Consider the following 25,710-nt stretch of genomic DNA (forward strand, 5'->3'; position numbering starts at 1 on the left):
TATTAAAGGAAAAAATAAAAATTTTACGCTTCCGGCAGGACTTGAACCCGCAATCTCCGCAATCCAAAATAAAAAAGAAAAACATTTCTTCCTTTAATATAAAATTTACAAATTTATTGCATGTAAATTTAGTTTATGTGCACATAATGTTATGTGAGGATAAATAAATAAATAAATATAGACTAAAACGACGGAATTCATACCTATACTGAGAATATATTATATTATGTGAAACAGGACCTTTGATCCCTAATATACATAAGAGCTTGCTTATTCAAGTTTAATATGTTTTGCATCATCCAATTGCATCAGAAACAATGTCATGGGATCTCACTTTATTTCGTTTTCAATAATAATATGTACCTACATATTGAATATAAAATAACTTATTAAAATAAACTAAAACTACAAACAATATAAAATTAATACTAAAACTTACCTATAAAATAAAAAACCTAATTATAAAAAGAATACCCCCTCTAGTAGGTCCGCCTGTGCTGTGGCATGGTACCCATGACGCTGGCGGCGTTTCCTCGCTGAACCGCCAGGGCGATCCGTTGCGAGAAATACGCGCCAGCTGTGGGGTCCCCTGTGGCGTCAATCAGCCGCCCCGACAGGGCCCTCACAAAGGCCTGCATGTCGGCTGACCAAGGGCCCAGTGTCTCTACAATGTCATTGTCAACGCCTCTGTGGTCTTAGACAGTCTCTTCGCTAGAGCTCCGAATACTCGTAGTTTTTGACGTACCTATACGGCTACCATCAGTCAGTGTTGGGCAAAAAGTAATTGAATTACTAATTAACAATTGCAATTACAAAATGTAATTCCAACAAATAATTTCCATTACATGTGGAAAGTAATTAAAATTTTAATTACTAATTACAATTGCAAAATGTAATTAGTAATTAAATTATTAATTACATTTTGTAATTAAAATTTGTAATTTAATTACTTTTTTGAATTACAATTACTTTTATAGAATGCAAGTTTTTGATCATCTTTATTTCCAAAATCAGATGAACATTTTGAATGGTTTTAAATTTGACTAAGCAACATTGTCAATGTTAACTTTGGTTGATTTGGTTGGGGTTGGACTGTAGCAAAGGGAGGGCTGGGACTTAGAATTTTTTTCTGATTAAGTGGTGTCATTATGATACTATTTTTAAATGATTGTAATGTGTAGATCACGTCAAAATAAGCATCTTTTACTGAAACAACTTTTCTCTAAAATAAAAAATGGCTGAGTTAGACGCCTCCAAAGATTGATGTTTTTAAAGGGAGCTGGGACTTAGAAAATTTTCATCGCGAGTGGTGTCATTATGACATATATTTTAAATGATTGTAACGTATAGAACACGTTAAAATAGGCAACTTTTACTTGAAAAACTTTTTTCTAAAATTGAAAATAGCGGACTGTATCAAAGGGGGGCCGTTTCTGGGACTTGGAATTTTTTTTGAGAAAATGAAAAAAACAGGGGTTTTAAAACAGTTCTTAATAAAGTTTTAGAAAAAAGTTTTTCAAGTAAAAGTAGCTTATTTTGACGTGTTCTATAAGTTACAATCATTTAAAATATATGTCATAATGACACCACTCGCGATGAAAATTTTCTAAGTCCCAGCTCCCTTTAAAAACATCAATTCTTGGAGGCGTCTAACTCAGCCATTTTTTATTTTAGAGAAAAGTTTTTTCAGTAAAAGATGCTTATTTTGACGTGATCTACACATTACAATCATTTAAAAACAGTGTCATAATGACACCACTTTGCCAGAAAAAATTCTAAGTCCCAGCCCCCCCTTTGCTACAGTCCAACCCGAAAGGCACCTTAGGTTGGCGCTTACGTCATTATTAGCGGCGCCCCAATACTAATGCGGTGCTACGCGACGTAAGCGCCGACCGCCATATTCAACGTGGTTTGTCACATCGTACCCTGTAAAGGTATGATTCCAGGGACAAAAAATATGTTATAACTATAACGTTATCCAGCGTATAATGGAATTCATAAAAGTTTTTCTTTATAATTACTCCAAGTAAATTTGTTCATATTTGCATATTATTAAAAAAGTAAATGAAAAGTAATTGAGTAATTTAATTACTAATTAATGTAATTACAATTGCAAATTACACAGAAAATTTAATTACATGTAATTAAATTTTAGGTAATTCAATTACATTGTATATCAATTACATGTAATTAAATTAGTAATTAAATTACACGAGTAATTAATTACGCCCAACACTGCCATCAGTACGGTTACCATCAGTTTGGCATTGACATAAACGCTATCGTGAACGTAATTTACTTTCTACATATCTCTTTCGCACTATAATGTCAGTACGAGCGAGATCCATAGAAAGTAAATTACGTTCACGATAGCGTTTATGTCAATGCCAAACTGATGGTAGCCGTACTAGAAGGCACGAGAACTTTTTGTCCAAACTATAGGCAAATCAAATTATATCTTTCGATATTACTATTATTATAATATTTCCACGACAATTAATAATAATAACATAAGTGTTCATTTCCATACAAACTTAAACCATAGACCAGTACTCTGTCCATATTCTCTACAATAGCTTCCAATGCCTGCTGAAACCGGTTCGCGGGTATCTATTGATGTACCCGTGAATGGGTTCCAGCAGGCGTTCCACATGACATCAAATCTCTCCAAACGGCCTCTACGTGTTGGATCTATATCCCCACGCACGCCTTATAAATGACCGGGCTCGAAAGACCCGAGAGTTTCAAAACGGAGATACACATAATATGAAGGTATCCGACCGCTGAACCCATACATGTTTACAGTAAATCAACTTTACAAGTACGATAACTCGCATGTTATTGACAGCGCTTCTTGTTCAGCATTTATAAAAACTAGTATATAGCGTAGAGCCCTGAGTAAGTATAGTTATTACGTACTTGAGGGTCTTGTGAGACTAAACTTGCGCAATGTTTTGTGAGTGGTAGAACTAGTATAAGTCAGAGCTCTGATTGCGCGTAGTTGCTATATACTCGAGGGTCATGTAAGACTGGACAATGTCTTGTGTGTACTTTGGTTCAAGTTCGGTATCGCGCAGGGTCAATATCTAGGCCGTCTTAGCGGTCAAGGCAATAAGCGAATCATGTGTTACGATAAAAATGCCGAAAATAAAAGTTTAAAGATAGCTGCTTGGAGTTTGCTGTATCGACTACACTTTATCAGAATACAGAACACACTTTTTGCTTTATAACCAACGAATGAACGATTCATAGCATACTACATACATATTACTTATTCTATGTCAGCATACCTACAAGGCAGGAGAATATGGTTTATAGTTTTCACGTACGCCCAATGATTAGAAACTGAGGCAAATGACACATCTATGGATTTCTTCGCACATGTACGAAGCAAGCAGGGGGGCCCTTTTAAACTATGTTGGGGCCCTTGGGCACATAAGAATTTGGGGCCCTTTTGGAAACTAAAGAAAGCGAATTAAAGTAACATTTTTCTACTATGATCTTCTATTTATTATGAGTAATCACATAAGTATACTGTTACTGTCTGTCCTTCGGGGCCCCCTGAGGATGGTTCTACATACCATTATCATCTCGGGACATTAACATTATAGAAAATATTTTTTTTAAATATGATTAATAGACAATAAATTGTGGAAAAATATTTTCCATAATGTCTATATCTATGGAGGAAAATGAGAAGCAGCTGTTCACTATCCTCTTAAGCCCAATGAGCTTCAATAGTATTAGCCCACAATTTTCCACGCACGTGCTTGTACACTGGCGTTCAAAAGTGCATAGACATGTTTCAACCGTCATATTAAGGCATTACGGTCGACATCTATCCATGCACCTTTGAACGCCACTGTACATTTTCCAATGCAGTATCGTTCGGCTTAGCAGCGGATTGAACTTGAACGCCTTTAGAAACCCCACATGGTGACTTCGGCGGACATCAATACTAAACAAACTCCAAGGGAAATAGATCCTTAAACGTATTGGCGTAAAGACGAGCCTTTCTCCCTTCAACTTTTAACAGTGCGCGCCCTTCACCTTGAAATGTACTGTCGCGGCTCGAATTAAGGTGCACAGTCGATTTGGATCTTGACATTTGAGAATAAGGTTCAACATTTGGTACTACGACAGAATGCAGCCATTATGAGGCTTTTAACCTCGCATTTGATATGATCTATAGGTTATACATAGTGGACTAAGCTAACTCTGCACAAACTTTGCATTGGGCAGTGTTTGGTATTCATTAGCGACCAGCCAGACGTAAATAAATAAGAGAATAACACCACAGAATATTCCACTGTAAACAAACAATGTGACGCGGCACTTCCCCGTTGTCGGTCTAGCACGGCCTCAGGTCCCATTGGCGACGCCATCCATCGCTTACGGTCATTTTCTAGATTTTTCTACGTTAAAGCAAATTAAATACATACAAAGGGTATCTTACCGGTAGGCATTACTGCAAAAAATGCAGTTACTTGACATGTACGTCACACACATTTTAGGAATTATATAAATTGTTAATAACTATTCAAATACGCACAAACAAGATTATTAAGATCATGCTATGCCAATTATTTTATCATTATTGCCTATGCTATAAACTAGAAATCAAGGTTCATAGTTCAATCACGTACGCTAATAAGCACTTATAGGTATTATAATTACGAGTAATATTTGTTAATGATCAACCGTTTCCCTCTCCTTGATAGGTCAGTCAGATTAGTTTTTTTCCAGGAATTCATTCCCAGCAAGCTGGAAAACGTTTTAAACTCTCATTTTGTTCTAAATTAATGATTTTTTTTCAAACTCGTGCTCTATTCCAAGAGTTGTGGAATAAAAAATAACTCTTTTTCATTTTTTGCTCTTAGTTCAAAAACGGTACGTCCGACGAAAACTTTGACATCTGAGAATCCGAAAGGTACGAGTACCTTTACATGAATTCGTTGTCAAAGATTGGAAAATGGCCGACTCTTTTATTATTTTTAATCGTGTTAAAAAAAAATTAATAATTAAAATATAATTATTATAAATGGGCTTACTCATGGCCACAGACTAGCCGAGGTGTAGACGTGACCACTGGCCTACGATGGAGCGAGCTCGCCCAGAAGGTGCCTGTTCACTCTTGACTTGAAGGTTTGAAGGAATGTTTACCTGTTTCTCTGATTAATATATTAAGAACGGGTCACTTACGTTCTTAATATATTTAACATGTCTGTGCCTCATGGAAGGTTTGTTATTCAAACTGTTTCTCTGTTACTCAGAAAATACTCGTAAATTTGTTTAAAATTTTGCTCGTCAGATCCCTCGGCATCTCGGCAATATAACTAGCTATTTTTTACTAAAATTATATTGCTATGGTATGCAGGCTAACATTATACAACTAAATACAACTCAACTAACAAAATAGCTGAATGCCATTGACCTAATCTCTTCCTTCTTTTGTTCGAACTTATTATTCCAACATGTAAAGAAGGTTCTTTTAGTATTGTAAAAATCTTCTGATATTTTCTCTTAATTCTGACCATCCATGTAGCTTAGCGGAAATGCATAGTCTGAACTACGTATGAAACCGCTCTTGACATTTTGTTTGCCAAACCGATGCCCAGAACAGACCGGCAATTGGCTTAGTTTCATACCAGATATCTATTTCTGGAAACCTAATTAATTAATGTACCTAGATTTTATCTCCAAAGCCGGCGTCATGAGGCAAAAAACAAAATTAGCTGTCTCGCCTACTTTTTTTGGTTATTGTCTCACTACAAATTTAAATTTTATATGTACCTAGTACATTGTACAGACAACTCGTTCGCCAGAGAATCTATTCTCCCCAAATCGAACAAAACATTTAAAAAAATATCCAATACCATCTGCGAAATGTCAAAAGCCAAACTGGATCTCGCCGGTTGGTACCACACGCAAGGCTCGTGCACAAATTGAGTCAGTCCAACTCTGAAAGGGCTATAGTAATAGTAGTTAATGTGTTACATACGTCAATTCAGTCAGGCGAAATAGGCGTTAATTATCATAAGGTTCTCTTTATACACACAGGTGTGTAGCTTGATGACGTTACGATTGTTTTATTGTTTTATTGAGGATGGTTTAATGTTGGCGTTCCTTAGTTCCATTACAATTAAATAATAAATATCTGGGGACATCTTACACTGATTAACCTAGCCCTAAACTAAGCAAAGCTTGTACTATGGCTGCTAGGCGACGATATACATACCTATATAGATAAATACATACTTATTTACATAGAAAACACCCATGACTCTGGAACAAATATTTTTGTACACAAATAAATGCCCTTACCGGGATTCGAACCCAGGACCGTCTGCTTCACAGTCCGGACAGGCAGGGTCACTACCCACTAGGTCAGACCGGTCGTCAAAGTCATTCCAATCATTCATTACACTGTCAATACTAACAATGTCATTATTTGCTCCTTAAATATACGTACTAAGTTTAGATACTACGTTGTTCAGTGACCGGTCCTGTTTCCATTAGTGCAAAGTAAGTAATGGTCAGTACTGTCCAGTCACAGCCTAAGTACTCAAATGGCCCGTGACCAAACAATTATCGTTACGTAACACCTAATTATCACTGGCTCGTGTTTCGTGTTCTTTGTTCGTTATGATCGCCTGGTACTTTTGATGGCTTGATCTTGAAACTAGTTTGATGTCACGTTTACATGAAATATTTAGGGTATAATTATGAATGTATTTAAAAGAAATTATTTCACGCCATGCATGAAATAAAGCACCAGATAATTATTAAAAAAACATAGCAGTTATTTTTAAAAACATTTTTTATTTAATATCGGATAGAAATATAAAGACCGGTCAAGTGCGAGTCGGACTCGCGATCCAAGGGTTTCGTACATTACTCAATTTTTAACAATGTGTTTTTTATATGTGAAACACGAATGAATTGCCTTACAAAACCCGTAGGGGTCGGATCAAAAACTAAGTAATTAGTCCGACTCACGCTTGACTACATATATCTAATAGATTTTCCTGTTATCTATAGGTAAAGATCTATTTTATGTATTTTTTTTACCAAAATTTTAGTACCAGTAGTTTCGGAGATAAAGGGGGGAATGGTAATTTTTTGCATATTTTCTTGAATTACTACTAAATTGTTTATTCTAGAATTATAAAAAAATATATTTGAGATTCTCACATTGAACTCTTTCATTAGATATGTAACACGATATAGTTTTAAAAACTTTATTTTTTAATTTTCGCATTTACCTCCCAGAAGTTACACGTCCGTCTTTGGGTCACAAACTTACATATTTGTACCAAATTTCAACTTAATTGGTCCAGTAGTTTCGGAGAAAATAGGCTGTGACAGACGGACAGACAGACAGACGCACGAGTGATCCTATGAGGGTTCCGTTTTTTCCTTTTGAGTTACGGAACCCTAAAAAGTAGTATTTATATAAGTTGACCGTGACGTCATTGTGTAATATTTCATATAAATTCCATATTAGCAAATTGTTTTGACAATTCTAAAAAAGAAACTCATTTAAGTAGGATAATACCCTATAGTTTTGTTTTTGCTAAATTTAACAGCTACGCTCCATACAAATATACAAATATGATATGTAAATTTGACCCGATCGTTCATACAAATGACCTGTTAACGGTACTTTAAACTGATATCGCGAAAACACAAAAACAGTGAATCGCGTAAACTTATTTCGTCTGTAAAGTGGTATCGCATCTAGAGTCATTGAGGGCGCGTTATGTGAACGATTGCATCAGACTCTTTAAAATTTATGTTCTTAATAGTTCAATTGTTATAGTATGCTTTTCTAAGAAACCTTAACCCTTAACCCCATCTAATTAAAGAAAATAACTCATTGAGATCTGCCGCCGAAAAGCCACCTCCACATTTAAATGAAAACTAATATCAGACATAGTTCATGCCAATAATAGCCACCCTACTCGTACACTACTCGTAGCGTCTTTTGAGCGTCGGCGTCTAGTCTACAATGGCTGCTGCTCGACGCAACGTTGCCGCGACTTTGCAGCGACGCCATTTTCCATCGCGCTGACTAAACTGAAAATCGTAATTAGAGTCCAAAATAAGTAAGACAATATTGCCGCTTTTTACTAGCGCGTCTTGTATTTATGTAAAAATAAGTAAATAAAAGTACTTTTTTAAATCGTAGGAGTAAAATTACCAATAAATAAATTATCTTAGCGTGTTTATTTTTAAAAAGGAATTTACTATTTTACAAACAAATTATTGCAGTGGCAACATTGTCTTACTTTTTTTGGAATCTAATTACGATTTTCAATTTAGACGCCGACGCTAGTGTGGAGTGGACCAAAGATTCATGTTATTTCAGCATGTCGGTTTAAATTAAATACTATTTCATAAGAAATAGCTGTACAAGTACATTATTGCGAGAGTAAATACTTCGTAGCCCAGAGCTAGTCGCTTTCTAGCCACCGGTCAGGCATGTGCCTCAGGCGTCTCCTTATGTCTAATAAATAATTGGCTAAATCACGTTCTAGAATTTCGATGTATGCACTAAACTACTAATAACTGCTCAGGTCTAGATTTTATAAAAGCGCTTGAATGACGGACGGGTGAGCTCAGCATGCATGACTTAGTTACAAACGATGTTCATACAAACTAAGCAAATTTCGACCTTACGTCCAGGCCAAAGTGCTTTTAACGACAGCTTTTACTTAAGCGCTGTTGTACATTATGAGTGGCATTAATGAGATCTGAATCTTTTATTTTGACTTTGAAAGGTCCTAAATCTTGGAGACATAATAATGCCGTTGCATCAAATACTAAGCAAAACTTAAAAGTATGAACCTTGCTTGCTTGTCACTGCCAAACTGTAGACTTAGCGTAGACAGACTCCATAATCATAATCTGAAACACAATATAAATGTGGATTGATCTATCGCCTCAGTATTCCCCTAATCGCGCCGACAATCTCTTATATCATAGATTAGATACAGTAACAGAGGAATGTTCGTCACCTATGCACATCCATATAATTTAAGCTGTACAAATAAACTCGCTGAACTAGCTTATCTTTTATCTCTTCCTCGAACTGTGGTGTCAATACAGTGTTCTTTTCTTAACTTCTCAGTAAGCGACGTTGTAACAATAATAGGGATGTTGACTGTAGTTAGTTCAAAATTGTTCTAATTACATTTTTTTACATTCACGAAATAAAAATATTAAAAAATTAGTGACCTGCGGTAATTTTTGACACCACTAGAACAAGAATACAAGGAATAGTTATGTAAGAGTTTTTTTTTACATTTTTATTTAAATTGGTGGGAGAAACAGCGGTAGCGAGTTGATCGTTCGGGTTAACCGACACGACGGAGTAATTACTAATCGATTACGCATATATGTAGTTATTACTATAGCCAAATGAGAACCTAATGCAATTTGCTGTCATAAATTTGACAGCTGATAATGGTTTTGTATTAAGTTGCGTTACGTTGGTTTCGTTGATTCCATGTGGTCTCCTACTATATATAGCCTGCATGAACCAGCCATTTCTGCTCACGAAACAGTGCGAAATTCCACCCAATCCGGCCCGTGAGAAAGAAACGAAAGCCTACATTACCCGTCTGCGCCGCACTTAACAAACAGTGAGTCTACGTTGTTAGCCATCCGTGACCTAGTGAGGCGAGGCTGTGACGTCATAATGACGTCTTTCACGGAAACCTGAGAAAATTGGCAAATGCCGCCGACAAAAAAACAGCTGTCCGGTGGGCCATGATTAACTTTTTCGCCGCCAGTGACTTGATATAAAGACTATAAAGTCAGTAAATTTCGTGCCCCACACGCCACGACTTGATATTTTATACGTTAGGGTTGTCTACGTGAAGTAATTTTTGACATGGCGTTAATTACTTCATTGACGTGGCGGCGAAAAGTTAACAAGTAGCGATTAGATTAAGCAGGTAATTATAATACTTCGGAGTGTGTACGCAACAGAGATCTATTTAAAATGTCAACCCTATATGGGTTGAGATCAGAATAGGTAACGTTTCAGTTTAACGCGCAACTTTTGAACATTCAGCAGCAGAAGTTGCTAAGCGGGCCAGGTATTCAAAATGATCTTAACGCGACTTTATTGTGAGTATAATAAGAGCATGTCAAGATAATTTTGAACACCTCGCCCGCTTATCAACTTATGCTGCTGACTGAACTATGGCAGAAATCTTTCAGTGACATAATGTTTGTTACCCTAAAATTGACATGAAACTCTAGCGTCGTTTGGGTTTTAGAGCAAAAAATTGTCTACAAAAACCGGGCAAGTGCGAGTCGGACTCGCGCACGAAGGGTTCCGTACCATAATGCAAAAAAAAAAACAATAAAAAGCAAAAAAAACGGTCACCCATCCAAGTACTGACCACTCCCGACGTTGCTTAACTTTGGTCAAAAATCACGTTTGTTGTATGGGAGCCCCATTTAAATCTTTATTTTATTCTGTTTTTAGTATTTGTTGTTATAGCGGCAACAGAAATACATCATCTGTGAAAATTTCAACTGTCTAGCTATCACGGTTCGTGAGATACAGCCTGGTGACAGACGGACGGACGGACGGACGGACAGCGAAGTCTTAGTAATAGGGTCCCGTTTTACCCTTTGGGTACGGTACGGAACCCTAAAATAGGACATGTCATGTATAAAGATACACTGTCAGTGTCAAGTCAATTTTTTATGTTTAATTATAGCAAACATAGCTAGCGCACGTTTAGCTTTTATTTAATTTCAAGTTAACATAAAGAGTAACATTTATTAATACATATACCTGTAGTTTCATTTCGTACGCTTACTTATTCTTGAAATACTTTATGTGCCAATGTCTACAATTTTAGCGGCATCGGCACCATTACAATGAGTGTCAGTTTTAAAATATATTCTACTTTTCCACTTTCTACGAAACTAGAGCAATAGAATGATGATGATGCCGTGTACAGTCTCCTTCAGATATGTATATCGGGAGCGAAAGTGCTAATAATTAATAGCTCGACACGCACTGAATTATTACACGTACAATTGATGAAAAGATGCCTCGTAATTTTGGGTTTCATAACTTTTTGGAAGCGCTGGTAGTTGCTAGCCTATGCTTTGTATTTCTAGGCATTTAACAGAATGTAATCAGTAGGGAGCTGTCAAAAATTTCATTTTCATTTCATTTCAAAAATGAGAGCGACGATTTGTTCATCGTCAATATCGTCATCCATTACGTGAGATTGTGAATCTCGACTGATCGTCTTGTGGACGCAGCAAATCGTAGTTTTAAGCATATGCTTATGCTTATATGTTTCGCATATGCGATCGATTAAGTATTCTGTTATTAAATATTTACCAATTTCAATTATATATTCGTAAAATTTACATTTCATACGTCACTATACAATTACAGATTTAATATTAGGTACAATAAATGGATTTTATAATTTTGCCGCAGCTGGGGCGTACAAATCCGGCCCTGAGCAATTGAGCATGGGCATACTTTTTCAGTTTTTAACGCCACGTATACAAATCTTTAGTTTGTATACCATACGAGTAGATAATTATTTAATTATGTTACTGATCGTTATTAAACTGATCCCGTAAAGAGAGAGATGGGGTACTTATACTTATACCTATTTTACATATTTCGATCAATAGTGTGTTACGACATGTGAGAGATAGTCCTAGTCATAGGTAGTTCTATAGTCGCGTGCGCGATCACGTTTTGGTCAACAACGCATTAGAATTACATCCGTCATTGTCGTGTGTCAAGTCAAAGAGCACGTGTATTGTAAATCTAGGCTTAAGCCATATCATAGAGAAATATAGTAAGAGGGTGCTCACTCCATACATCAGTTTTGGTACCATAAACGACTGATATTTTCGTAGTCGACAGCTAAACCGACACCGGTATAGTGCGTAGCTTTCAAATAGAGCCCGATGGCTAATCCTATTGTCTATTGTTAAGTAAAACCGCACGTGCTACTTACCTGCAAAAAAGGGTCTTCTTTATTCTATTTGGCATCTGATCGCGGGCTAGTCCAACGCTCAAAAAACCAGTGTAGGTGCGCTCTCCGATAACGCGCCTTTGTTACGCATCTCGATGACACATTTTAGACTGGTTCTGTAGCGTTCGACTCGCCGGCACTCAGTAACCAAAGTACGTATTTTTTGTGCAGGTGGTTGTGGCACGTGGCACGAGCGGTTTTACTTAACAATAGACAATAGGATTAGCCATCGGGCTCTATTTGAAAGCTACACACTATATAAGTAAGCTCTCCACTCGTAGGTTATTACGGATCTCACGGTCACGTTACACTGGAGTTTTCGAGATATTCTACACGCTTGCGAGTTGCGAGTAGCCAGCAGCCGATGGGAATTAATTAGATGATGATGCTTATTTTAAAGACTGACCTGTAATTACTAGAATTAAAGTATGATTTTACTAATGCTGTAATTATGTAATGCGACATGCTGATAGATATTACAAAACACCTATTCTTTATAAAAATGAGACGCGCAGTCATGCAGGTTTTCGTAATAAAAAGCGAAGTGCCTTCTACCTAGGCACAATTGCCGTCGACGGCGACGATTAGAGAATCCGTTTTCGTGCTATCAAATTGATTGGCTTGTTGCTTAACGATTTATATTCGTGCGTTGTCAGTCGGCAGCCCCAAAAATAACTTCCGCATTTCTCTGATGTAACCAAGGCTAGTGTAAGATGCCAGAACGCTTGTGACGAAATGTTTCACTGAACTAGACTTGAAATCGGCTGTCCCTTTTCAGACAGACTATCTAGAAAGGAATGGAATGTACAGGAAACGATAGTTTCGACAAAAAGTGAGTAATGTGACAAAAAATAATAATGGTGCAGTCCAGTTTTTATATTAGAACAATACGTTTGACCACAATTGTTTAATGGTATTATATTTTTTCGTGTTGTTTTTTATTGAAACTCAATTAAGGACGGAGTGAGGAAACCCAAATGTGACAGATTAAGCCTTAGAGCATTTAGTAACTGGAGACGCCTTGGCTGTCATTTTCTGTAGAAAACAGTCTGCCGATTATTATTGCAGGGGAGGGCCACGCTAAAAGTATGGCTCTTTCTACATGATTTCTATATGTAACGTACAAATAGCCATGTCAGATAAACGTCAGTCCATACAATAGTTTGCACAACTGTGCAAGATTTTCGGTAGAGGGGTAAGCTCTTAAAGGCGACTCCGGTTATTAAATGCTCTAAGGATTAAGGCGACTTCTAGGTAGAGTCCATCTAAGCTAACTTGAATAGACCAAAGTGCGGCCATGTCACATGTCATTACAAACATCATATTTTCATAGAATTTTGACATTAATGATGACATTACCACACTGTCATTGCAAATGGTATGCAGAGTTAACTTGGTCCAGACAATTATCCGTCAAAAATATTGTCAACTTTGCTTAAATAAGAAGCAATAATATATTTTGAATTTGAACAATGAACTTCAATGCATAGAATATAAAACATACCCTAATGTACAGACGTAGGCATCAACTAAAATATTATAGAAATAACAGTTTTACGACGAAAATACATAGTAGATACAAAGAAATTATAGCGAGTAGATGTTTACTACTCGCTCTATTTGCGGGGGGTCCATGGTTCCTCTATAGTCTAGTTAGTCAACTCTATTCTATTGTATACGGTAACAAAAAACAAATGCCATCTAAGCATTACTCTTATTTTACTAGATCGTTAATTAACCAGAACTATTGGTTAGCTCTTGGAGCTTAATTATTAATTAGACGCAATTAATTAGTAATTAGTTGTAGTGTTTGCTGTTAATAGCTCTAATAGTATAAACACTTGTGACATTACTTAAGTGCAATCCTCGGAAAGATCACTTACCCTAACCACTAAATGTAAATACTTAAGTACCTAAGTTTATTGGTTATTTAATGGCAAAAAGTTAAGTACATATATGGAATGTTTTATCTTCACTAAGGGGCTCGGCGCAACATTCATCGCTTTCACCTTCGACTACATCCAACCGAAGTTGCTAACTAAACTCGCTATCGCAATTCGCGCAGCCGAGCCCCCGGTAACCTGTCCTGACCGACCGTTCTTTATCAGCTTGACTAATTACTACCACAATCGGTGTGTTAAGTATTTACAACAATTCAAGGAAATGCTCTGAAACTAGATAAAAGCTAATAAAATATCACGTCATAGATTGTAATTCCAAAAGATATAAATCACTCGGGGTTAGTCCCGACATTCATTGACAACAAATAGCAAATTAATGAATCATTGTCTTTGAAGAGCAAGTTAGCTAATCATTGTCTATGACTAGATCAGCTCTGTACGCATTCGATTAAACTTGCGTTGTCGCGCGCGACTCCATATGTCAAACGCGACTTGAAGTATACAGTCGAGCGCGACAACGCAACTAATGCTAATATCTGGTTCAATAAATGTTAAGAAGAAAGCGTAAAAAGGAATTGTCAAAAGAGTTTGAAGCCCTTTTGAGGGTACCTAATACATACATTGTACACCTTCGACTTCATCCAACCGAAGTTGCTAACTAAACTCGCTATCGCAATTCGCGCAGCCGAGCCCCCGGTAACCTGTCCTGACCGACCGTTCTTTATCAGCTGTTATGCCTGTACCACTGTATCACCAAGACGGTTGCTTATCGCTCTAGCTTCACTGTTAACTGCTCGTTTGACTAGAGTCGTCCGGTATCGTGGTACTGGCTCGTCGCCTCGCACCGCTGCCATGCGGTTCACAGTTCTACAAACTCGTCTCACATTCCGATTCGCTTACCGAGTTTAAGCTCAGGCGAACACTTGTAATTGTTACCGTATAAACTTAACGTTATCGGAGAGCGCGCCCACAATGGTTCTCTTGAGCGTTCTAGTTGGGAAGTGTGTGGAATTATGTCCGTGAAGGATGACGAAACACCGACACGAGGACCGCCTGGCCAGTGTGACACCGTTCGCTGGTCGAATCGTACGCGTTTCGCGTCCCGCACTCCTAGCTAAACTAGTATTATAGACTATAAGATCTGATAGTCCAAAGCAAACGATCTGTGATCATAGAATTTAATTTTTAATAAGTATTTATCTTATTTACCCGTGTAAACTAGATAATATAGAAATGTCTCTGGAACTGGAGGAGCTTACGGTCGGAACGGGCGACGTCTTCGAGGACTTCCTGATCGTCTTCCGAAGATGTTTGGCAAAGGTAAACGCATTCTAAATTAGTGCTTAGCGGCCTGCTAGTGCCAGTCCGCGTCTAGACTTCTGTTCGGTCACTTCGATCGAGAATACTTTGAATCGAGAATCTTTCTTCTTAGTGACATTAGAAATTAAAAGTGACTTTCACCATGGATATGGAATCTTATTACGACGCTTGGGAATGGATCGTTAAGGTAACCGAGAACCATTTAGAATTCCAACGCCACTTTCTAGCCTTTAGCTGTCTAGATATGACACCTGTGGCATTTGGAAAGCATTCAAGCTATCGCGAATATGTCTGGTTCTTGCATTATTAAATACGGAACTAAATTTTCAATGCAACTGGCAAACTGTCAGATTCTACCCACTCTTTCTAAGGTGTCTCGCCCTCCTTTATTCTCGTGCGGAATGTCTTGTACTCACGTGGTGCGGTGCGGACTGTTGCCAGGGAAACGGTCCGACATATGGAACCATTAAAATTAATAATGCAGGCCGTAATCGCCTTTATGTCAATAATAGTAAGGACCTTGACATTTTGGTGGACGACAGAATAATCGAGCGTTGGAAATGTCAAAAGTGGGAAACATTACAAGTAACGATAACGGGTGCGGGTATGCGATGGACATGTGCTTGTTTGGAGCTATTCTTGATTATTCTAGAATTAAGCTTCGGTGTTGCTATGCGAAAGATATACAAGCGTTTTGGATGAATTCAATACATTTAATGTACTTATACTAATCTGTATTTGATTAAATAATAATAATTTATATCTCAAGATGTTTCAAATGTTATAATCGATTTTTTGTAGGTACGAGTACTTACCTACTATTGTGTTCATCCAATCATTCTATGGAGCGAATTTTGTAATTAACGAGTTAAAAGTCACTAGTAGGGCATATTCTACATCTCCTTATTTATTTATACGGATAAAAAAAAACACTTTGGAGAAAGTATTTTTCACAATGAAACTACATAATCACTTGACTAATTACTACCACAATCGGTGTGTTAAGTATTTACAACAATTCAAGGAAATGCTCTAAAACTAGATAAAAGCTAATAAAATATCACGTCATAGATTGTAATTCCAAAAGATATAAATCACTCGGGGTTAGTCCCGACATTCATTGACAACAAATAGCAAATTAATGAATCATTGTCTTTGAAGAGCAAGTTAGCTAATCATTGTCTATGACTAGATCAGCTCTGTACGCATTCGATTAAACTTGCGTTGTCGACTTGTCGCGCGCGACTCCATATGTCAAACGCGACTTGAAGTATACAGTCGAGCGCGACAACGCAACTAATGCTAATATCTGGTTCAATAAATGTTAAGAAGAAAGCGTAAAAAGGAATTGTCAAAAGAGTTTGAAGCCCTTTTGAGGGTACCTAATACATACATTGTACTATATGTATTTTAGACTATTATGCTATGCGATTTTATAAGTATTGTTTTATAATACAGCCATGTCATAAAATAATAATTTTCTCAATCTATATTTGAAATAAATTAACAATTTCCTATACAATTTTACCCGTAATTGTACTTATGCTAAACGCTATAGGACGTGTGCGCACCATTGCCCACACTGTTAAAGTTCGTAGGTTTCTAATAGAGCCCGAGCTAATCCTATTGTCTATTGTTAAGTAAAACCGCTCGTGCCACGTGCCACAACCACCTGTATAAAAACCTGCGTACTTCGGTTACCGAGTGCCGGCGAGTCGATTACTACAGAACCAGTCTAAGTGTCATCGAGATGCGTAACAAAGGCGCGTTATCGGACAGCGCACCTACACTGGTTTTTTGAGCGTTGGACTAGCCTGCGCTCAGGTGCCAAATAGAATAAGTATGATCCTTTTTTGCAGGTAAGTAGCACGTGCGGTTTTACTTAACAATAGACAATAGGATTAGCCGCCGGGCTCTGTTACAAAGCTACGAACTATAACTGTGCATCGGTGGATCTTATGCCTTTTGTAATAAGGTCCACCGATGTACAGTTCATATAAAGTGCGTATAAAATTAGAACATTTAGTTACTTACATAAGGTTAAACTGACACTTATTATTGCATAGACCAGGGTGACTTATGGTCAAGAGTTGTGTGTTATACATCGTATAACTGTACCAAAAGCACGCTTATCGCATACGCAGCTCGATAAACACATTCCTAGACTTATTACAAAACTGCAATATGACAGTATTTACGTATCAGATAACGAATAGGGTTAAACTAACACGTACCTAGTTACCGGGTCGCTCGCTGTACATTTGCCATCAGATATATCGGAGCGGCCGTGTTGTTCACAATACCTGAACGCGCACTCTATCGCCTTTACAATACGCGTGTTCAGATATTTGTGAGCGCCTTGGCCGCTCCTAACCGATATATCTGATGGAGCCTGACAGAAACCAAGAACAATAATGTAATTCTATTCTATTCTATTCTATATAGTTCTATCGTCCACCAAATATTGTATTTGACCCAGAAAAGTAGCATAGTTATTTGTATACTAAAACGATAGCTGACAATTTATATACCTTACGTCCTAATATTCACTTCCGTTTGTACAGGAGGCCATTCCTACTTTTGCCTAGAATCTAGAAATCTCTTTTGTAAAAGTGTCAGTGAAATTTATAAGAATTGAGCTTTTTAAAACAATATTTATGGATTTTAATTTTTAACAAGCAGAAACGTCTGCGAACGATGCTATTAAAAAATTTATTCTAATATTTATGGACTTTGTGTTTGTTTATGGGACTATTGAGTCACACTGTATTTAGTTCTCGTACAATCACGATGACTGTAGATTTCTATAATGTTATTAAACTTATTAACTTGTAAAAATTTGGCGGCTTGTGTCAATTTTTTCCTCGACCGGAACGGAACTAATACCTGTTGTATTTCCAGACGTAAAGTGACGACAATCGTCGTTGTTTAGTTTAGGTTTAATAACTAGGGATGTCTCTGCATTAGCGGGTTTATTAAATTCGAAATGGCAGATTTAATACACATATCTCCCAGACAACTGATAAGTCACGACTATCAGCGTACTGGTATTTGGACAAAGTTCATGCTATTTTTACAAGCGCCGAACTCGTAGTAATCTAAATATGCTTTCGTTCTAATTAAATAATTAATAAAAAAGTAATGGCTTATTTAATTTCATTTTACTTCAGTTAGGTAAATAATTCTGTAACCTGTTACTTCTTCCGGATTACTGAAGTTATGTTATGTGTATTTGGTGTTAAATTGGCGTCCGTGACACATTTAATTATAAATATATTACGACTGTCAACAAACAAACACACAAATTGTTACAGTCGACGTGTAAAACAAAAACGCAAATAAGAATATAAGTAATCGTGACAGCCCTATTTGCGCGTGACGCGTCGTCGACGCGTGCGCGTGACGTCATGCGTCCGCGCAGCGCGCGGGAAACTACGTCTCCGATAACTGACAGGAAAACATGGCAGGATTAGTGTTCGTGGAATTACACGTATTTAAAACATAACTCAAAACCAGCCGGTAAAAATGACTCGCATTTTTAAAAGCTTATATAACCTAATAATTGTGTTTGGGATTTTTAGAGTTGTCTTGATGAGTATTAGTTGCGGAAAGAAACTTAAAGTCAGCAATAAAAGCTTGTACCAAAATTAAAATTTTGCCAATAACTTATTAATTATTTAAGTGATAAACACGCGTACGACCTAGCTCTTATTTCATCAGCTAAGTAAATATAAATATTATGGGAGAAACTTACTCAAATACCTACCTAGTCTCACACTGTTAGGCAAATAAGGTGGCTCAGCGAGGCAGATCGCACTGTACATGTGAATATGGCCTTACATCCCGAGATTTAAGGAGGCCAAGACGATGCTCCATATTTGCAACTGCATTTTATAGTATTTTTATGTTTGTATCATATAGTTAATATATCTTTCATACTCAAATGCTTGAATGGTTTTATCTATTCTATATGAAGCCGGCTGCTATGGTACTTTAAGTAAAACCCATTAAATACAACGGGATTAACCACCACTCGTCGCTAAGTACGCGTATTGGTAATGCCACTAATGCCCACCTGTCTAGTGGAAAAGCTGATAATTCCAATGCTTGCAACAACACGTGGTTCGGTACAGCAGCAGAAGTGGGTAAGCGGTCCAGGTGTTCAAAATGATCTACACACGTTCTTATTCTCTTAGCAATAATCACAATAAAGTTAACTATTGGCTTCTGTGTTTATACATATACAGGTAGTTGGCAATTGCGCTCCTTGGTTTTATTATGAGTCGGAACCCGTCTTAGAATCATGAAAAAAAGGTATTTCAATATAATATGTAATGTAAATTCTGCGTTTCTATATGTATTAATGTACATAATTATGTCCAATAGACGGTCACGTTGATTTTATGACCTATAAACTCGGTCTGATACCGCTCTGACCTAAATGGCATTGTGAATCCATTCACTATACATATATAAGTACTTAATACATAAATATGTGTCGACTGGAAAGATTTATGCAATACACGTGTCTCTGAAATTATCTTAAGAGGCTTGAAATTGGAACAGTGACATAGATTATGTGTAATAATTTATACTAAAATATTATTCATTGCCAATACTTTGGAATAAAACAAGTATAGTTATACAAACTTAGAGTCGGACCAAGCTAACTCTGCAAGGCATAAGTAATTTGCAATGGCTATGTCATTAATCATGTCAAATTTCTATCAAAATATTACGTTTATTTACTTCCCACACTTTGTACAGATGTAGTGCATAATTGTTTTCCATCGTATTTTCTCGGAAATGTTCGTAATTGTCATACTACTTCAGTCAACGTCAGTACTTTTTGAACCGAGACTGACTGAAATAGCGAGACACGTTCGTACGATTCCGTGATAGGGTATTAGGATATTTGATTACTAATCAAATCAGTTTCTTTTTAGAACTGTCAAAACGATGTGCTACTATGGAATTTATATGTGTCGCTTAACTTCAAACTCGGGTAAATCCATTGGACCCTCTCAGCAAATATTATCTACCCTATTACGTTTTCTTAATACCAAAATCGCATAATCTGACAGATGGATTTACCCGAGTTTGAAGTTAAGCGACTCATATGGAACACTAGCATGTGACGTCACAATCAAATTACCTAGGTAATACTCTTTATAGTTTTATACGGGTTTTAAAATATAAATTGTGTCTAAAAATAACTGCTGTCTACGTTTCTCTATTAATCTTCTGCTGCTTTATTTTTTGCATGGCGTAAAACCATTTATTTTAAATACAGTCAAATACCCTATTGTGTACTAGATCTATATGTTACTGTAAAAGCCCGAAGTACGGTAAAACCTAGGATTTACCGGTAATACCTACTGTTCAAGTGTAACAAAATTTTACAAACACATTCCAAATTCATAACATAGTCTGCCTCGCTTAGTTTTCACGTTTCATCATATTCCAGTCACACAGATGACGGTGACGCTCAATGATAAAAGTATCTTGATAACACTGATTACAATTTTAAATAACTACGCGTTACATACTATAACATTAATTATTAAATATTTTAGACTTTTCTTGAAACTGTAAGTGATTCGCCGCGCCGATATTAGAAGGCAAAGTACAACAAATATGATAAGTTTATCTATGAGGTCGTAGTTATATTAATTAACTCATTTAGTTTGCACATCTATAGTTCGTTTTTTTAGTATTAGAAATAAGGTAAACAATCTTGATGTGTCTTATAATTGAAAAACACATTTTAAAAATAAGATACGGCAAATATGTAACAATTATGAATGTAATACGATTATTTATATTCTTCTGCTTTCATAAGTAATAGTAACTGATTTTTAAAAAGCGTTTTCAATTAAAAGACATTTCATGATCGCTTACCTTCTTTAAAGTTCTTTCTAATGCTAAAAAAACGAACTATAATTTTGAAGCCAAATCTGGAGGGGTTGGGAGTTAAACGATCTTTAGAAAGCATGCATAATTGTATGTACATGAAGCTGAAGAGATTAACTGACCCCCACCCTCCATAGAAACTTGTTTGAGAGGGGGGCAGTTACCTCTGCAGCTAACTGTACTTCAAATGGCAACCCACGTTGCCTTTAAAATATTCGTATATCATGTGCGCGGTGCGTCATCGAAAACCTTGTCACAATGCACGGAGATTAGTATTGGTATTAGCCGGCCGCGTCATTTGACGTTCTTGGCGGTCAAATGGTTAAGTAAATTTGCAATGAAAACGTTCAAAGTTTGACCTTCTATGAGAATCTCTAGTGTGCATATAGCCTTCCACACCATATAGGTACTATTATTAATATTCAATTATAAATATCCTTTAATTCGAAATATTGGTGTTAGTCCGATGGATTTGTATGAACTGTCCACCGATATCGATTCGAGCTCTCTAACACGGCTCTAACTACGTACAACAATTACTTTTAGACAACGGTAACGCGAACATCATTCGTTCTAGATCGCAATGGATTTATTTATTACTCTTAATGATCCTACCTACTATTGGCACGCGTACGTTACCAGCGGTGACATTTCAATATCATCACGCAGACAGAGCAATAATCTCGTTCATACTCGTATCTTATCGTCAGCAAACTTAACAGCCGAGAAACAATCGATTCCAAACGTCATTAAATCTAAATATAAATAATGTACCTACTTCTAAATATCATTTAATAATACCAAAAGGTACTTATATTTTTTTTATTCTACGAACGCGCGCCGGGGATGTCCACTGCTATACATACCGACATGTAGGTACTTTTAAACATAATAATTATAATAAGTTATGTCACGAGTGTGTCTCGTGCAATGACGCGATGACTCACAAGTCATCCGAACGCGTTGCCAATTCACAGAACTATTAAGATGTACTTTAGGTATGTTTAACTAATTGGGCTGGCAACTGTCAAAGGTTTTTATAGATGGCGCCAGCATTCGCTTTTACCTATCTCTAGGTTTGTTCTTGAGGTGGCTTAAAGGGCTCGTACCCAGGGCATACATTTCCAAAAAAAAGTATTTATTTGTAGGATTGACAGGTAAAACCTATGCTGGCGTCATCTGTAAAATACTTGGGCCCGCCAACCACATTGAATGAAATGAAATGAAATGAATACATTTATTTTCAGGCAACTATTGGCCCACAGATAAATACCTTAAAAACTATTATTACAAAATATATCTTAAAACTAAAAACACACAATTATGGCATATTAATATAAAGCACTTCACATTTGAAATGTTTTCTTAACCTGTTGGACGATAAGGACGCTTAATATAAATGTGCCCACAGTGCCAAGAACGCTTATAAGACAAGTGCTCCGAGATGGCGTTCGCTGTCAATAACTACAGTATTTCAATGCTTTCAGATCCCTGAGGTTTATATTGTTTCCCAATTCCCTTACCCATGATCTTGGCTTGTAAGTGACATTTTGATTAGGAAATATGCCGTTCCAAGGGTTAGTCATAATTACAAAGCAAGTTAAGTCTTAAGTTAAGGTGATGCCTTGTTGATTAAGACCCTTATCCAGACGTGGCTCACTCCGCGATTTCGTCGCTTTGCTACAGGTAGCTAAAAGTACATCAGTTCCTTACCAATTTTGGGGAAAGCCATAAGCCGCGCGTGGCGCTGTCGCCACCTAGCGGCCATATCTGTGCTGGTCGTAACAGACGCTTTTTGTTAGAGAGTGAGTCTTCTGTACCCAGTTCTATTATTTATTCTCTGTTAAAGTCCGATCACACAGTCCGAAACAATTTGTAACAAAACGGTTTACTAAAGTTTTTATCAATCGATCACGCAACTTTTTATCAAGCCGTATTGAAGTAACAGTTTCATAACGCCGGCATTGCGAAGGTTGTCTATCGGGGTCAGTGTCGAATTTGGTCGGCTAGAACACCAAAAACGAGGTTATGACCAACAGCGACCCAATTGCTATGATACTTAGGTAACATCATGCTCCGCGATTGTTAGGTACGTCATTTAGGCTAGCTAAATTGGTTGTTCAATACTTATGCTATAGAATTTCCAATTTACCAAGAACCCTAAATGGCATAACAATCCCGTGCGGTGACTGTACTTACCCCACCTAGCGGAATGAAACATTAAACCTGTATTGCCGTAGCTTATTGGGCTTTCCTTGTATTTATCTATGAACACTTCCTCTCTTAATCGAATCTACCTCCTTAGAAGCCGATTTAAGAGCTGGCGAGAAGTAATGGTTCCTTTAAATCGGTCAAATACATTATATTTAGGAAATAAACCCTAAATAGGAAATTATATTTATATTTTATATCATGTGGCCCCTTTTCTTTCATCTTCTGTTGATAATTTCGATCTCCAATTTGGGAATTTTAAAATCATATCAACGTCCCGCATTCTGTAGAAGTGGCATTGACATTTCAAAAACACCCACAAAGTGACGATAGTGATAGTCACGGTTAGATCTCAATGTTAAGGAATGTGGTGAGAAGGCTGCAGCAAGGTTAATTGTCTATACATAGAAAAGGTCATTACCTAAGGGAATTGATTGTAATAGAGAGGTAAAGATTAAGAAAAAAACGTGCCCCTTAGACATCCAAAACAGATGACGCTGTACTGCGCCGTACGTTTTGCGGTCACTGAATTGTCTAACGTGAACTTATGACAATCAGACTTACCGCCAAATGTATAGAGCTGTACAGCGCCATCTCTTTTTCCTCTCAAATTAAAAAAAAGAAATTGTCTTAGATTTTACGCATCTATCTCAATCTTAAATGGAATTGAACGGAACATGTTTCCAGGCAGAGTAATAGCAGGTAGACCTCTAAGTATAACCGAATAGGTGGCCGCTTTCGGATGAAAGAAGCACCTAGCGTCCGTTACTTAGTAGCTCGTTGCGTAGACAACATACAAAATTCTTGCAGAGGTCTTTGCAGACACCGGTCAGTTTTAAGTGACTTAACTTGTTTTTATCTTGATTTTACTCAAGATTTTTAATTTTTATCCAGGCAAGCCGTAACGAGGTATAAACTTGGGGCAATTCTATAGCTGCCCTAAGTATGGCGAGCATGCCCTAGCTCAGGGGTCGGCAAACCCCGACTCGTGAGCCGCATGCGGCTCTTAGGAGGTGCATTTGCGGCTCTTCAAGAGGTCACTCATATTATTTACACTTGGAGTTCCCTGATCAAATAATGATCAGCTGCCGACCCCTGAGCACAAAACAACGTTTGCGGCTCTTTGAGGTTCCTAAATCTATTAATTTCTACTGCGGCTGGCTCTTCTTGAAAGTTTGCTTTTATTTAAATATACCCAATGAGTAATTAAAAGCATAAAGCCTAAGGTAACATTCCATTTCTAACCGAAGCTGCATTACTGTCAATTTTACTATGGAAATTGACAATGACAGCGACGCGTTTAGTACCGGTAGTGCAGCTGCGGTTAGAAATGGAATGTTACCATAAGAAGCATCATAGCTGGATATTCATCGTCTTAAATGCTAGGAAAAATATCATATACCAACACGTTTTACATATAAATATCAAACCATAATATCATTTAGGTAGGTACAGTTACATCCGCATGTGTGACACAGAGCAAAGTCCGCCTTTTGTGGCGCAGAGCTGATTAATGTTCAATTGTTCTAATTCCATCATTTTATTAAATTTTATATTAGGTATATATTAGTACTAGCTACTAGTATAACTACCTAATTCTGACAGGGACTTTTTTACTCACAACGTACTTAAACGTAACATGATTACTAAAACGTATTATTTTAGATATACATATACAATTATACATGTCCCCATTTTCATAGTAATTTGGCTTTAATGATGACACTGTCACTTTTTTCTCTGCAAACGCGATGTAGACTCAGCTTGGTCCAACTTTCGCTTCCTACTGGGGTCCGAGATCATCTCATAAATATTTGAGAAATAGCATGTGCGCAACCAGCAGAACTATTTCGAGCTGTATTTGCTAGTAAAAGCAAATATACAGCCAAAACGGTCGTGCCAGATAGTCTAAACGTAGTATTAGTGTGTTATAGTTTCATTCGCATTCGGCGTCCATATATGTAATAACAGCAGCAACGTAACGTAACGCCGGAACGTTTCTCATAACTTTCTAATTACTTAACACAAAAGAAAGAATTTGGCGAATGTGTGGCGCCCACTTTCCATTTCTGGATGGAACCGGTTCGCGCTAGACCGAGGTTCCGGATGTTTCGTTAATGACTAATGACATACATACATACATAATACGGTTACGCGTGCATATGTAACTTTGTATTGAGTCTAATGATTCAAAATGATAACATGGAGTCTGTTCGGAAAGAGAAGAGTCATGGAACGTACATTCCACGACTCTTCTCTTTCCGCACAGACTCCTATCTGATGAATTGGAAAGAAATAATACAAATGATACTCGTTGGGTACGTAGGTGTCCC

The 25,710-nt window shown here is 37.1% G+C and overlaps 1 protein-coding gene across 4 annotated transcripts in view; it reads left to right on the top strand.

Annotated features, from left to right (window-relative positions):
* Window positions 1-25,710, top strand: part of LOC134678738 (calcium-binding mitochondrial carrier protein SCaMC-2) — a 66,624-nt gene that overhangs the window by 35,178 nt on the left and 5,736 nt on the right. Inside the window, exon 1 of one of the 4 annotated variants that reach the window (XM_063537420.1) lies at window positions 14,982-15,253. The exons of 2 other annotated variants lie outside the window; for them this stretch is intronic. In XM_063537420.1, coding sequence (XP_063393490.1) covers window positions 15,167-15,253 — 87 coding nt within the window. In that variant the 5' untranslated portion in view covers window positions 14,982-15,166. Of the gene's footprint in view, window positions 1-14,981; window positions 15,254-15,297; window positions 15,441-25,710 lie in introns of those variants that run through there. One more of the 4 variants, XM_063537421.1, reaches the window with a different exon arrangement.

The sequence above is a fragment of the Cydia fagiglandana genome, chromosome Z (genome assembly GCF_963556715.1).
Source record: "Cydia fagiglandana chromosome Z, ilCydFagi1.1, whole genome shotgun sequence".
NCBI classification, from domain to species: domain Eukaryota; kingdom Metazoa; phylum Arthropoda; class Insecta; order Lepidoptera; family Tortricidae; genus Cydia; species Cydia fagiglandana.